Source organism: Agelaius tricolor, unplaced genomic scaffold (genome assembly GCF_023055355.1).
Source record: "Agelaius tricolor isolate 1412-34295 unplaced genomic scaffold, bAgeTri1.0.p SCAF_8, whole genome shotgun sequence".
NCBI lineage: Eukaryota > Metazoa > Chordata > Aves > Passeriformes > Icteridae > Agelaius > Agelaius tricolor.
Window position 1 is genome coordinate 17,712,555 of NW_027269268.1, and position 16,385 is coordinate 17,728,939.

Genomic DNA, 16,385 nt, shown 5'->3' on the forward strand with positions numbered 1-16,385 from the left:
TTTGTTGCAGAAATTTTTGTCAGGGAGTAATGCGACAGCCACTTCGCACATTCCCCGAGCTTTTCCCAAGGGGCGCAGCAGCCTCTCTCTCCTGTGTGCATGAAGTGGAGAAGGTGGGAGGACAGCTCAGGAGAGAACATCTCCGCTATCAGCCTCTCTCTCCTGTGTGCATGAAGTGCAGAAGGTGGGGAGGACACGCTCAGGAGAGAACATCTCCGCTCTGCCGCCCGGGCGGAACGCTGTAGCGCAGAGCGGGCGGGCAGCGCACCATCAGCGAGGCTGGAAAAGACCCCTGGGATCACCGAGTCCAACTGTGACCGAACACCTCCCTGTCACCAGACCAGGGCACCAAGTGCCACATCCAGTGTTTCCTTAACACAGGGACGGTGACTCCATCCGCTGCCTGGGCAGCCCATTCCAGTGTCTCACCACCCCTTCTGGAAGGAATTGCTCCCAGCGTCCAACCTACACCTCCTCCCCTGGCGCAGCTTCAGGCTGTCTCCTTTCGTCATAGCTTAGGGGCTATGTCCTCTTGAATGAAGCGAGCTGCGTTCGTGGGCGCAGGGCCGGGCCGCGGGGGGTCGCAAGGACATGGACATGGGCAAGGACAGGGGAGTGGACATGGGCAGGGCTAGGAAGGGACAGGGACACGGACACCGGCGAGGGCAGGAGCAGAGGCGGCGGCGGAAGTGGCGGCGGCCGCCCCCCCCGCGCACGTCACGGCGCGGCGCAGGCGTGCGGCGGAGCTGCCGTGGCTCCCGCTCCCCTCAGCCGCCTCCCTCCTTCCCTTCTTCCCTCCCTCCGGCCGTCCCTCCCTCCTCCCTCCGGCCGCCGGGCCGCGGCTCCTCCCTGCACCACCTTTGGCCGAGTCGCGGGAGTGCGCAAACGGCACAGCTCCTCGGCGGCAGCGGCTTCATCCGCGCCGAGCATCAGTCGGGAAGGCGCGTCCTCCTCCCCTGCCTCTCTTCTCGCTGCCCCCGCGGCCATGGAGCTGCCCGAGAGCCAGTGCAAGAAAGTCAAGCTGAGCAACAGGGTGCCGAGCTGGGTGAGCGGGCGGGCGGTGCGCCGGGGGGCAGGTGGGCGTGCGGGGGCAGGGGAGCGGGGAGGAAGCAGCGCCGAGCGCCGGGGTGATGTGGCAGTGGGCGGCAGCGGGAGCCGGGACGGGGGCTCCGGGCGCCGCTGCCCGCCGGGCCGGGAGGGATGCGGGGCGGGGGCGCGGCGGGGCGAGCCCGGTCACGGAGCGGCAGCGCCGAGGGCAGCGCGGCCAGGGAGCCCCGCGGGGCGGCTGCGGGGAAGGGCAGGAAGCCCCTCCGGAGAGCTCTGTAGGCTTCATCCCTGCCTCTTCCGCCGCAAGCCCTCGGCTTCCAGCTTTTTGGAAGAAGGAAGACTTAAGAATGCGATGTACAATGTGGCCATTCATAAACCTGGGTTGGCTAGAGACTGGGGTTCTTTGTATAGCGGGTGTTATGTGGAAAACTGTCGAGACTGGGCTTAAAAAAATCTAACCAAAGCCTTCATTCTTGTTCATAAAGATGGGGGAAGATCGGTTTACAGCAAAGACCAAAATGCAGCTATTTAGAAGAGACATTGCAGGCCTTTGAGAACATTTGATACCTCTGATGATGCAAGACAAGCGAAAAGAAATGAAAAAGAAAATATGATTTCTTTCAATCAATGCTGAGTTGAAACAGGCAAGATATAAGATCCAGAAAACATTTGATATGAATGTAAGAGTGTAAATCAGTCTTTGAAGTCTTGCTGTGAGTAGTGCAGGCCACAGCTTTCTTGATAAAAGCAGCTGTTGCCTGAAAAACGGGGAAGTTGCTGTCGTAGTGCTGGGTAGATGTTGTGCCTGTCTAAGCCTCTTCCACCGTGTACAAGCTCAAACTTGTTCACATAGGAGAGCAATAGGCAATTTACATTCTTTCAATTTCCACTAGGAAAAAGCAAAATCAGATGTTTAGAAGATAGTGAAATAGACGATGTCTGCGTGGGGCTAACAAAGTGTATGCAAAAGTTACTCTGTATCATTTCCTTACTCGTAAGCAAAGCCAAGATAGGTTTGTCCAAACGGGGGCAATTCCTTAACGGACATTAAGTGTTTGATGAGTTCAGCTGAGGTTGGCAACCCCCTCTATGCTATGTGGCAAGCAGAGGAAGTCTTCCACTTCTCCCTTTTTCTTCAGAAGACCTCAACTGCTCTCTATAAACCAATAAGCTGCACCAGGAACAAAAGTGCTGCTGATTCACATGCTCCACAGGCAAATGTTTGGCACTTCTGGCTCTGCTGAGAGCAAAGGCAAAGCAGCTTACCCTGATGGACTTGGCAGCCCCTAGGAGAGTAGGCAGAGCCCTGTCTTTCAGAATTTCTCTGTGTGTGTTCAGTGTGATTCAAAATACACCTCTGCCTGTGGAAATGCCCTTGCCAAGCCCACCTCTGAGCACAGCAAACAGTTACTCCCCATTTACAGGCCACAGCATAGCCACAGACACTGCCATTAAGTGTGGAGAACACAGCTTGATAGGGAGATGTGTGGAACACTTTCTTTAGAGTGGCTTGGATTCCTAACATTCCTAACAGCTGTTGTGTCAGTTTGCAGGTGACTCCAAATGAGAACTTGCTCCAATTCTTGTTTCTGAGAGCATATTCAGTAGGGTAATTTTGGCTTCATTTTTTATCCATGCCCTCTGATGCCAGGCAGTGAGTCCCCTCCAGCACTGGGCAATGAGCTGTCTCTGCTTTTGGTCATACTGGTATGGCAGCAGGTGGCAAGCAAAGACACACTCCTTAATAATATCTTTAGCACTGAATTTCTTCTATCCACAGTACTGGGGAAGATTCTGGGTGATTTCTGCTGCTTTGATCTTTCAAATTGTCCAACTTTAGAACACCTGGCAAAGGGGAGCTAGTCTGTGTCGAGACCATAGATTTGGCAGCTCGGGTGGTGCTTTATGTAGAGGTGTTTAAGTGCCTTATTGTGTTTAAGTGCCTTATTGTCACTGTGGCAATCTGCTTTCTGGTGGGCTATTGTAAGGATCCAAGTAAGAATTCTTGTTGTAGATGGGAGAAAATGTAATGCTATAAGCTATGGCAGAATATGGATTGGGGAATTATGTGTTTAAAAGAGTAAAACATATTATTGCTCAGATGTAATTTCTGGGCTTGCCCTTCCTTCTCAAGCACAGTTGTCTGAATCAAAGCACAGATTTTCAAACCAGAATTTGAGAAAGTAGCTAATGGAAGGTAGTCCTGACAGACCTTTTAGTCGTGAAATCTCATATAAATATGTAGGTATAACCTCTGTGGTAGCTGAATTTTTGTGTTGGAACCATGTATGTTTTCCTTATTTGAGTTTGTATGTAGACAAAAAAGATGGGCACTGTTCCATGTGTTTGAGTTTCTATTTGGCTATTGAGCAGCTATTGAACACTTTGCAGGGAATAAAAAGAAAAGTACCAATTAGTTATCAGTGCTGAATAATTAATGTCATAAAAATGTGTTGTTATCAGGGAGTCACTGGTTTATAAGAGCCACTAAACTACTTCTGTTATGATTGGGAAATGAGAAAGGCATTGAAAGTAAGACTGCAATTCAGAGGGGAGGCTGCTTAAGTTGCTTTTGCTAACTTATGGGGGTTCTTAGCTTGAGGAACCAACACTGTCATCTTGGAGCAGAAGGATGTGGAATTACAGTTTCTTCAGTGTATGTGGTTTATATGGAAACCATGCCTGTTTTCTGATCCTTCCAGCTCCAAGCTGTCCCAAATTTATGATGCAGCTTGGGGAGTCTCAGCTTGCCATGGAAAGATTTACGTCCTTCCCCGGAAGGGAGTAAATTGCTTTGTGAAACTTAAAATTTGATATTGATCGTAGAAGTACAATATTTTATTGTTGCTTGCAAGTAATGAAGAATAAATTCAGCTTATGCCAGTGTATATGCCATTTGTCTGTTAACCATAAAACAATTAAGATATAATCTCTTCTTTTGGCTGTCTTTTGATCTTGGCATTGCAACTTGGGTTTGCTTTCCGTCATCTGGTTGCCTGTCTGTGTTCGTCCATCAAAGGTGTTTGGCACTGATAGTCTGATTTGGTTTTGGCAGTAAAAAATTATAGCTGTAACTGGGCAAAACATCAAGAAAAATAATAAAAAAAAATATGTCATCTCAGAAAGTCTGTACATAGAAAAGTTTACAGAGTTAGTATTTCCTTTTGATCCCCATCATTTTTCTTTCTTTCTTTTGTTCCTATGGTTCCAAGGTGTCTGTAATCATTAATTTCCTTGGTCAACTACCTGCAAAGCTACAATTTACCTTCATGGCAGGAAAAGTAAACAGTGGAATTATCCTTCCTTCTTTATCATTGCAGCTCTTCAGTGCGCATCCAAGAAAGGATTTCTCTAGTACCTTTTTTTACTTCAATACCAAGATGTCTGCCTGTTGGAGCAATTTAGGTTTCTTGTGAGAAATGAACCAGCATGGTGGGGGAGAAGAAAGGAGGGATAGATCAGCATTCTCAACTGACATTACTGGTATAATGAAACACAGTGGACTGAAGCACTACTTCTGTTTTATGTGGCAAAGTAGGAGGGAAAATATTAAGATGAAATGTTTGTCTACAGAATACAGAAGAAGCGTGTTTCAGGGTGGAAGACATATTTTTATGGGAATGTCAGAGTGGAAATATCCAATGGCAGTTAAAAATGTAGGTAAACCTTGGTGATTAATGCCCTTTTTTTCATTAGCCCCTTTACAAAAATGTAGTGTGTCCTTACAGCAGTGACTACTATAGTGAATGTAATTGGGCTTAGAATTTTAAAATAGCTTTTTAAAAGAGAACTTGCTCATCACACTGAGTTTTTCTATCCCATGTTTCCTTAGTTTCATTTTTTTAACATTCTTAATATAGATCTCCAAAGTGATGCTTTAATATAGTGTGAAAGGAAATGACTGTTCTTTATGTCTGGTATCATTTTGGTTGGTCATTTAATTTCATCAGTTGATAATCATCAAATTTTATATACAAGAATTTGAAGACTGGCTAAATAATTCAAGAGCACAAACAATATGTGCCAGTGACTATTTTTTTGTGCCACATCAATATTTGAAGTGAGTGTGTATGTCAGGGATAGTAATTAAAAACCTGGGTTGTTGAAGATACAATGTTCAGCTTGTTCAGCTATTTATGCTCAGTGGTGTGGGCAAATCATAGGGAAGCAAATTATTTAATAGGAAAGTGAACATAACTCGGGAACTACTTTTTTTTTTTCTTTTTTCAGCAATGGAGAATGACTTGCTAAATTATTAACTTTTTAGAGCACCTCTTTAAAATTGGTTTTCTTTCGGAAGATAAGGGGGATTTGGGTACTGCTTTGCCCAGGATTAGTACTGAGCTGCTTGTTTGTGTCCCTGTACACAGATACAAAAGGTGGGTCAGCTGGTGACTGGCAGGTGTGTTTTTGAGTGCATGCAGACTCTTTGGGCACTTTAACCTTTAGTCTTAGGTGCCTGCTTCTGAAGTGCAGGTGGATTATTGTCCCTCTGCTCAGCCCGCTGGCTGCTCCACTGCACATGTGTGCCTCATCCTCTAGCAAGGCCTTCTCCTTGCTGTGATTTCTCATCTCTGCTAAGTAGGTATTAATACTTTTTTTTCATAAATGTTGTGTCTTTTTCATATTTTAAGAATCCCTCCAGCCTGCTTCCTCAGGGTTTCATGAGTTTTTTAAACCTAGTGTAATGCCCTGATTAGTTTCATTGCTGCTTTCCTAGTTTCTTAGAAAAGAGAGGAAGCTGATATAACTTATGGAATATGGACTTGAAGAAGTCTCCTTGAATGAGACATTTGACCTCTAATGTATGAGTCTGATAAGAGACTTGTTGCCAGGGTTCAAAAGCAAAGCATGTGTGGGTTTATGTCTTAATGTAAGAGAGCTTACTGAGACAGTGGCATGGGATTTGTGCTTTGAGACTGCTGTTTATCCAGTGCCTGGTACAGTGCAGTACAACTGCAATTAATGAGAGGGGATGTAGCTATTACTGTGTTAGTTTGAATGGCTGTGTACATTCATTATGCACTATATAGCTTTTAATTGAAGCACTTCAATTATTTGTGTTGGTTTTAATTCCACAATTTGCTCACTGAGATCTCTAATTTTATGTGCTGCATAATTGTTCCTGCTATAAGAAAAAAGATTTTGATTTTTTGACTTTTTGACTTTTGGTTTTAGTCAGCTGTACTGCGTGCACTTTGTGCAAAAACCAGCTTTGTTTTAGGAGATAAATTATTTGAAGTAACATGATCAGCAAGGATAACATCATTTTGTATGGTTATAACGTGTTTGCAGATTGTGGTTTCTTCTGGGTTGGTATTCAGTGTTCATCTAACTTTAGTTGCTGGACTATCACCACTGAATTACAGAGTTATTGTGTTTAAAACTGGACATAGGTTCTTACCTTGAGCTTCTGTTTGTACTAACTATGAGCCCAGCCGTGTCTAGAAGTGGGGCATAAAATCACACAACTTCATGATTTCCAAATAAGTTATAGATAAACTTTGAATAGGAGAGTGATGTAGCAGCAGTCCTTGAAGCCACAAGTAGATACCATATTTTTGTTAATTCTGCTTTGTGGTGTCCCTCTCTGAAACTATGAACAGCTCTCTGCTAGTACTCCATAGAGGAATATAGTCCCTACTGTCTTTTATATTAAATATACTGCATGTTTTCTTTTTTGACTGGTACTGATACAATGATGAAAGAGAAGATAGTGGCAATATATTTGCAAGCAAGGGAAGCCAAAGCAGCATTAAAGATACCACTAATCCCTCTCATCCCCTGCCCCCCTTCTCTCTCTTTTTAAAGTCTTCTTTTTTGTTTGATTGTTCATGCATGGTCTGACAATCTAAGGTCTTGATCTTTCACAAACAAAGTTCACATAGCCAGATACTATTAAAGTCTAGGATGATGCCAAGGCTGATCTTCTGTGGGCTCTCTCACTTCAGATTGTGAAATGTGTTTGACAGCAGGCTCATCTTACTTACTGAATTTATTTGTAGAGCAGGTTATTATGATGAATAGTTTTAAGAAACTCGGTAACCAGCTTTATTTTAATTAAAATTATATTTTAAAACCCCTATCTTTAAAATAAATTTTTTTAAAAGTTCTTTGAAATAATACTTTCTTTAAACATTTAGAATTAATGATAACTATCTCTTGTCTGGAGACTGATGATACCACAAATAAAGGCACTTGCTTAACTGAAATTTGGAAGAGATGTGCATAGTTTGCAATGAAAAGGCCTCTGAGGAGTTAAAAATGACCCAAAGAGCCAGTGCCACCAAATTTGACAGTCATGATCTGACCTTGGTGAAGCCAAGTTGGCAGTCACAAATCACCTCCTTTTCTGTGTGTCTTCCTCTTTGTTGAGATGCATTGCTCCTGATCTTGGACAAGATTGTCCTTGAATATTAACCAGTTTTCTTGGGCCCCTGTTCTGTTCAGGTCTTTATTCCATGGTACTCTACCAAGCAGATCCCTACCATTACTTGAATAAAAGTCAACTCAAGCAGCTCTAGCAGTTCATCTCTCTTTCTTATAGTTGATTTTTCTTAAGCAACTTTTATTTGAAAGTAGAAGTTGATTAACCTGTCAGTCTCAAGCTTCACTGAAGTAGCCCAAGGGGTATGGTTTTCTCTGGCTGACTGTTCTAATTTCCTGTGCCGCCTTTGTTCCGTGCTGGAGCTGATGGAATGGGTATTGGTTTTACTTCCATTTTTCTGTCCTCAACTCTTTCTTTGTGCCCGTGGATGAATTTGTTTGCTTTGCCAACTCACCCTTTATCAAAGACTTAATCAACTTCTTCTTTTCCAGGGAATGCAAAGGGCAACCAATGTTACCTACCAAGCTCATCACGTCAGCAGGAATAAGAGAGGCCAAGTGGTAGGAACAAGAAGTGGTTTTCGTGGATGCACAGTCTGGTTAACAGGTACAGCCATGGATTTCTGAGGATCCTTATGTTTTAGTTATTCCTTTGAAAAGCTACTTAGCTTTAGCTCTGTTTTGCATGCAAAGTTGAATGTTTGTGTAATCTAAGACCTTGATGCAATTTTATTACTATTTTTAGGGAGACTAGCAGGAAATTGCTTTGGGACAAATAGTAACTTGAGAATATATTTTGTTCAGTGCTCTGAGAAGGTTGTTTTTTTGATACTGTCTGCTACCTAATTCTGGTTTTCTTTGTGTGTGTTGCTTTTTTTTTCCTTTATTTTTGTTTTAACCAATTCTGTCTCTTTGTACTGTCCATTTTATCTATTTAGAAATGAAATGCAATGCAGCTTTGTTTTTGTAAGAGTCTGTACTTCTGGATCTTTTCTGTAAAAGCCTCTTCTCTTTGGATTCTTATTGTCTCCTTGGTTTAAAATAACATTTCAACATAAACCTGTGCCGTTGGACAGCAATTGCATGTTTAGGCAATGCATACTGGCAGTTATTTTTGAAGTCAGCTCTGTGGGGCCTTTTTTTTGTAAATAGAGAAGATAAATACATTCTGGAAGACGTTTTTTATTTCGTAACAGTGAGGAAATTTTTTCTGTCTTTCAAAGTTTTTGGAAGCTTTAAAATACTTCCTGTAAAGTTGTTTTGTTTTTTTTTTATTTTTAGTTAGTGTGGTAATTTTAAAAAATAGCAAAATATATAATTTAATTGGCTTGTAAACATTTAGAACATTGTTGTATTGCAACATAAAAGATCCTCACAGAGTATTAGGGAAACTTACTACATTTACATTAAGTAAAACTGATTTCCACTAGTGTTAGTAAATGTGTGTGAAATGTAAAGCAGTCATTGATAACAAACTGCTGAGAGGCATTCCAAGCGGATTTTCTTGCTGTCATGTATTTCTTTGGGAAAAGAATGGAGCCCTTTCTCTCCCTGTTTCCATCACACAGCTCCAGCTTCTCTCAATGCTTGAATGATCTGGTGGGCTGCCTTTCTGTTTCTTCTGGTAATTCATTAATCTAATTTTGAAAAAGGTCATGATAGAAGTGTGTTCTCAGTTATCTACATGGCAACATTTTCCAGTCAATGTTCTTTTTAAACAAATGTAATCTTAATGTTCAATTTCCTTTTTTTTCAGGAAGGAGGGTGGTGGTAAGATATCAAGAATATGTGTGGGAAGCTAGGTTATTGAAGATGTTTGAGCAGTAATGTGAAAGGGTGAAAAGGACTGTAGGCATTGAAGTAAGCAATATTAGTCATTCTAGAACCATGCAAACATGAGTCTCAAAATTCTAATAGGTATTAGAATAAAAGCTGAAATATTGGGACACTCCAAGACTCTCTCACTTTGTCAGCACTCATAGAGTTGGAGTGTATAGAAAGATCTTTCAGGGATCACTTTTCATTTTTCAAGGTAACCTTTATTTGAGAGCTCTTTTGAAATGAATGTTGAGTCAGAGGGTCCTAGTAAAGAAAACTGAGGAATTTAGCAAAAACGTGGAAAACCATTGCTTTCATGTGTAAAATAATATGCAATTTTTAGAGTGCAAGTTATTTTAAAGACTTGTCAGCTTGAGGAGTGTTTTTAAATACGTTAATGTATAACCTTAACTTTTGCAATTCATTACATGTTGGAGACCAAATGATGTGTGAAAAGACAGAGCATGTGAGTGAATAGCAAGCTAGATGTGGGGACAAAAATGGCAAGCCAAAGACCTCAGTGAGAAGTAAATGAAGAAGTTGCTGAAATCTTCTTTTGGACTGTTGTGCCTGTTTTCTCTGATGGGGGTGTACGTAATTGCTGCCAAAAGAAGACCGTTCTGTTTCCTGCCTTGTGTTCCTTCTCTTGCCTTGCACAGGCTGTGCCTCTTGCCCAACTCAACACTGAGCTGATTCAACTTAGGAAATCATCAGTGAACTTACCTCAGCCTCCCCCCAGATACACGAGAGGGAGAAAAAGGGAGAAACCCCTTTACCTTACTCTCTCTTTACCTATTGTCTGTGTAAAAGCCACTTGGCTTATATTCCAAGTAAGCTTATCCAGAAGGCATTGCTGCTGATGCCTGTCACTTTGGGATTTTCACAATATACATGTGCTACAACTTGCCTTAACTTGTTCCTATGCTTATATATTTATATTATTATTGACCATTTTAGGTCTATCTGGTGCTGGGAAGACTACAGTGAGCATGGCACTGGAGGAGTATTTAGTGTGCCATGGTATTCCGTGCTACACCTTGGATGGTGACAATATCCGCCAAGGCCTTAATAAGAACCTGGGTTTCACACCAGAAGATAGAGAGGAAAATGTGCGTCGTATTGCTGAAGTTGCTAAATTGTTTGCAGATGCTGGTTTGGTGTGCATTACTAGTTTCATCTCTCCTTATGCTCAGGTAAGTGTGAAAAACATCTAGATGAAGTGTAGGGAAAATGCAAAATATCATTCAGAATCCTAGTTACAGAGATCCATTTCTGAGCATAGCCAGAATCAAATACTTTTTTTTTTTTTTAGTGGTATTTGTGCTTCATGGAGGTGATTACCCAAAACAGAAATATTAGTTTAAAACATAAAATGCTGACATTAATATATAACTGGAACTATCCTTCAGTCCATTAGACAGAATTGTTACAGAATTATACAAACAAGCTCAAATGATGTTCCAAGAAAGACTCTTAAAATTGCAATATCTTGTTTGATCCATGTAGATTGCAGTACCTTATAAATATGAAGACTAGGTGTACATGTAACCTGAAGGCTTAAGTAAATTGCTTTTAAAAGCAATTTTTCTTTTAGTGAATGAATGGTGAGAACTTAATTTTTACCAAGTGACTTAAGGGAAAAGTGTTTTAATTCCCTATAGGTTCTTTTTACTTTACTTTATATTGTGTATACAACATGACGTTATATAATACTGAAAATTATTTAAATCCATGTTCACATCATTGTGTGAAGACTGTTTTCATCTGTGCATAAGAACTTGGAGAGGAGAGACAAAAAGGATGTGTGAACACCCAAGTATCTTGAAGAATGACCCAGGGACTTTAGCTTAGGTGTTTCACAGCATGAGAATGTGTTACTTCTTTGGTTAGAGTGGTGCAAACACTTCTTCTGATAATAATTTGGGGAACTCAAACCCTACAGTATAACAGAAGTCTGTAGCTATGAGAAAAATAACTAATAAACAATATTTAGTAAGAGAAGATTTTAGTGGATTTCAGAAGATTTTTTTTGTTCTCTCAGTGAAAGTCACCAATATTGTTCCAATGCTTGGCAAGTCATAAAAATAATACGATAAATTAATGCAAATAATGCAATATTTTGACTACACAAGTCTTGTCAGAACAGTAAGGATAACTTACTTATTAAGAACAGTAGGGATGACTGGTGCTTGGGAGAGAAGGGTGGTTATATCAAGAGCAGCAGATAGCACCTCCTCCCTGCTGTACTCAACTAGGCAGATGTTATTCCTCAGACATATATGTATGGATATAGAAAACCCTGCATTCTGTTGGCTGGGTTTGGTTGTGGGTTTTCCTTATAAATCAAGTTTAATGTAAAATATCTTACATCTTCCTGTCAGCTTTTACCATGTGATGTACTGTAGCCAAAGTGATGTACCTTGCAGGGCATCAGACAATCAAATCACATTTCTCTTTTCAAACTTTGAAAGCTTGTTTACATTGGGCCATCATCTTCTTTAAAATGAATTTCAAAGGCAAAAACCAGTAAAAATGTATGGGGGCAACCTTTTAGGATTTTTCTTTTGTTTTCTTGCAGGATCGTAATAACGCCAGACGAATTCATGAAGGGGCAAGTTTGCCTTTTTTTGAAGTATTTGTGGATGCTCCATTGCATGTCTGTGAGCAGAGAGATGTTAAAGGACTCTATAAGAAAGCCAGGGCTGGAGAAATTAAAGGTGAACCTAGATGTAATCACATCCTTTCTACATAAGTGTAATTATTGGTGTAATTAGTGAAACATTGGTGTAATTTGACTCCACGTAAGTGGATGTGCTCAAGTCTGAGTGTATCACCCTTAAAAAGAGCATGGATTCAGGACAGGACTGAGAAGAAAATAGAAATTGACTTCTAACTCATGGAACTGAGTAGTTAAGTGTGTAGGACAGTAAAAGGGAGGAAGTGGCTCACCACAGATAGAAAAAGCCTTGAGCATATTAAAGGTTGCAATAGAAACCACATAATGACTGAGGATTAGTCTGTCTCCTTTGTGTGTCCATTTACCAGTTAAAAAGAGCCTAATTCTTTCTAAGGTCTTTAAAGAACTGCATTCATAAAACCTGCTAGTTTCTTCTAAAAAGTAAAACATGGCCACTGCCACCTGTAAATACCATTAAGAACATCTCTGAAGATACTAACTTTTAAATCTGTGTTCTATTCTAGTGCCCATGAACATTATTTCCTATTCCCAGCCTCAGGTCAAGATTTAAGTATAACTTGCAATAAAAAAAGCTTAACTATGCAATCATTCATTGCAAGTTTTATTGTTTATTTTTTCAAGTGCTGCTTTGCTCTGTTATGTTATAGTATCACAAGCTGATGATAGATAGCTCTGTATTTAGTAGCAAAGCAGGTTTTTCTCAAGTAATCACTTCTGGGGGTGGAGTTTGCAGATGCTGTATGAATTCACTTTAATTAGAAGTGATACAAAATTCAAGAAATTGAAGACATTCTGTGTGAGTGGTTGCTTGATACTTCTAGTACTACAAAATATTTTGTGCAAGCACCAGGAATAAATAAAGCTGAACAAAGATTTGTTCAAAATCAAAGCAAGACGCCTGGAGCTGACATGATAGAAAGATACAGTTCTGTACAGAATCCTTATTTGTGCCTATTTTGTGAACATCCTTAGTATTTTGTTAATTTTACAAGCCACATAATGGAACTGTGTTCCTGAAGAAGTGGTAGTGAAGTAAACAGTGCCTGAGTAAGATACAAGTGGCTGTAGCAGTGGCTTTATCTTATGACTTATCTGTTATATGAAGGATGAAAATTTAAACAAACTTGCCAATTCATAAGATTAGTGAGCAACTGTTGTTTTCCTCTGGAAATGGTTATGAAACATTTTCTTTGTCTCATGTTCCCACTCCTCCAGTAATCAGATCCTTCTAAAGTATACAGGTTTTGGAAAAGGTACCAGCCTTTCTTTATCACATAAGGTACTGCAGTAATTGATATTTTTTATAGAGGAGGAACTAAACTATTAATTTTGAGGGTATTTAAATCCAAAGGGAAAAACTGGAGTTCTAATGTTTGCATTTGCATTTGTAGAGGATGCAGGTGTTGAGTTGCTGAAGCCCAGCTGATATTCCTGATGCAGATCTGACTTGTAGTGCTGATACCCTTTGCCTTTGGGCTTGATTTTTTCCTTGTTTATGCATGGGTGGTAGAATCTCCACAATTTCAAAGCAGGTTGCTAGCTAAGTAGGCCAGAGCAAGTGTCACTGGTAGCTTGCACAGTCTGTGACAGCTATTATAATAAACACAGTCATCAATCTTACATTAGCAGCTATCTTGAGATGAGTATATTAGCTAAAATGTAAAAGGTGTTGGAATTCTTTACTTCAGGGTACTGCTTGGTGGTATGTGTGTGAATTTACATATATACTGGGTGTTCGTAATATTTTTTCATCCTTTATTTATTTTTTTAAGAGTAACAATCAGCTGATAGCATGACAAGCTCTGGGTTGATGTGCACAGTTCTTCTGTCAGTGCTCTTTTTTTTATTCACAGTAAAAATCAAATAGCTTCACCAACAAGTAAGTGCTATGTGTGTAGTGCAGAATGCTGACGTTTGATGCTGTCAGATACTATGATTAGCAAAGAAGATAAAGAAAAAACCTGCTGATTTCCCTAGGAATTCCTGTATTAAGGAAGCTAAAACTCCATGTTCCTGCCTGTTGTGTTCATTTATATATAGAAAACTGTCTGTGAACAGCATTAAAGTCAAGTCATCTTTTGGAAGAAGTCACCTAATATTTTTGTTTTATGTTCTGTAGGTTTTACTGGGATTGACTCTGAGTATGAAAAACCAGAAGCCCCAGAGCTTGTGCTGAAAACTGATTCCTGTGATGTGAATGATTGTATACAACAAGTTGTGGAACTTCTTCAAGAGAGGGTGAGCAGAAATGAGACATATCTTAGAAACGTTTTTCCCAAGTATTTTTATGTGCAATCTGAATGTAGGTGCTGGGAAAAACAAAGACAGTTTTTGAGACAAAGGCTTATGCATCTTTCAATTCAAACTTTTAAACTTATCCTATTGTGTGTTTCCTTTTTAAATATAAACAATGCACAGCATTGATCTCCAAGTGAAATAAGATTTTGGCAAGTGAAAAATTAATTGATATCAATAACCGGAAGGGAGAGGAGGCTGTCTCAATTGTTACAGAACCAACAGTGAATGCTGACTTAAAAATGCTAGCAACCAATTTTAAAGAGTCTGAATTTTACATTGTCTCTATAGTGTACAAATTAATATATACTGCACATGTGAAGATACAGGAGTGCACTTACACAGTGATTAGATATCACTTAAATAGGGGCTGCTGTGCTTGTGTCTGCTTTCCCTTGTTTCCACTGTTTTTCTTGTACTAGTAAAAGTAGTCCTGCAGTTGTGTAATGACCAGCTCAGAAAGCTGATCTTCTTGACATGGCTGAGTTGCATTTATGGTCCATAGCTTCTGAAAAGGTAGATGTCTTTCCTTGTTCATGCCTGCAATCAACATGATCCCTTTTGAAGTCTCCAGGCCTTCTCCTGTTGCCTGATAAGTAGATTTGGCTCATTACCCAACCTAAAAAAACGCTCCCCCAACAAATGCCACATGGAAAACAAAACAAACAGACAAAAACCCCCAAACCCTACACTAAAAGTGAAGGCAGTGAAGAGATGGCTTTATCCTCTTGAAACCATGCCCCAGAATTTGCTAATCCTCATGTAGAAGAAATGTGTTTCCTTACATTCTTATCTATTGTCAGTGTGTAGTGGATGACATTCCAGACAACTATTTCTTTTTAATTGAGGTACTCTTGCAGATAATAACTCATGTTTTTTTATGTGAGTTGGATGTTCTGGAAATTTTGGGTATAGACAGTAGTTTGAGTTAATAAAGCTCTATGAAGTGTTGAAGCTGACACAAGCAAAAGACCTCATCATGCAGCCAGTACAAGTTAATTTTAACCCTCTGTGTAAGTACAGCTCTGAAGAGATTGTACTGAAATTTTCAAGAAAATTCCTCAAGGATGACTGCTTGCTCAGGATTGCATCAGGAGATACGACAGGGCAGAAAACCATAGGATAAGTTTTGCCCAAATCTCCATCTGATTATTTTTTGGGAAGAAAATAGGAGGGAGAGCTGTGTAGGAGTCCTACCTATGAGAGATGGCAGTTCCTGACTGGGGGGTCCTGTGCCTCCTGCTCAGAACAATTCATAGTTATAGAAACCTATGTCACATGTGCCAAGATAATGATCCCTGAAGGCTTGCATTGGTACACAGTGCAGACTGCTGGCTCCTAGCCCAGTCAGCTTTGTCTAAGGCACATCTAGCACTTTTTTCCTTTTCTTTGAAGATAACAGTCTAATGAATGGCAAGATATCTTAGTGGTTGCTTAGTTCAGTGGAAGACAGTGAAATCGAAGCAAGGCTTAACCAGCACCATATTAATGCAGTGCTATCTGTAGATTTCCTGTAGTTTGAATAAGAAGGCTGGAGAAGGACATTTTAAGGGCATTTAGGGAGAGGGCAAGGCTTTAAACTGACAGAAGTTAGTTAAGATATCAGGAAGAAATTAATTACTTTGAGCCTGGCGAGACACTGGAACAGGTTGTCCAGAGAACCTGTGGATGCCCCATTCCTGAAGGTGTTGAGGGCCAGGTTTGATGGGGCTTTGAGCAGCTTGGTTTAGTGGAAGGTGTCCCTGCCCAAGGCAGGGAGGTTGGAACTAGATGATTCTTAAGGTCTCTGCCAACCCCAACCATTCTATGCCTCTATGATTCTATGAAATAAATTGTTCAGCATTATAAAAACATTTTTCAGCATTATGGAAACATGTGCCTGTGCTGCAGAGAAAGCTACCTGCATGCTCTACTGTAAATAACAAGAGCATAGCCAGGAGCTTGAGAGAAGCAATTTGGCTATTATATGGCACTTGTAAGACCTTGTGTGGATACCTTGTCCAAGTTTGTGCCCTTCTCCTTCACCCAGAAGAAAACAGACATTGATGTGCTTCTGTGACATGAGATAAAATATGGGAGATTAAAATTAGTCATAGGGGAGAAAACCTATTGCTATAAACATGGTCAATTATTAGAACAAGTTCCTTTGAGTGTTTGGGGATGCTCTGTCTTAACATCTCTTGTCTTAGAGATGTTAAAT

The 16,385-nt window shown here is 40.5% G+C and overlaps 1 protein-coding gene across 1 annotated transcript in view; it reads left to right on the plus strand.

Annotated features, from left to right (window-relative positions):
* The first annotated feature begins 736 nt into the window (after window positions 1-736).
* Window positions 737-16,385, plus strand: part of PAPSS1 (3'-phosphoadenosine 5'-phosphosulfate synthase 1) — a 39,352-nt gene continuing 23,703 nt past the window's right edge. The window contains exons 1-5 of the mRNA XM_071431788.1: window positions 737-1,045; window positions 7,867-7,981; window positions 10,150-10,385; window positions 11,771-11,909; window positions 14,010-14,128. Coding sequence (XP_071287889.1) covers window positions 986-1,045; window positions 7,867-7,981; window positions 10,150-10,385; window positions 11,771-11,909; window positions 14,010-14,128 — 669 coding nt within the window. The 5' untranslated portion in view covers window positions 737-985. The remainder of the gene's footprint in view (window positions 1,046-7,866; window positions 7,982-10,149; window positions 10,386-11,770; window positions 11,910-14,009; window positions 14,129-16,385) is intronic.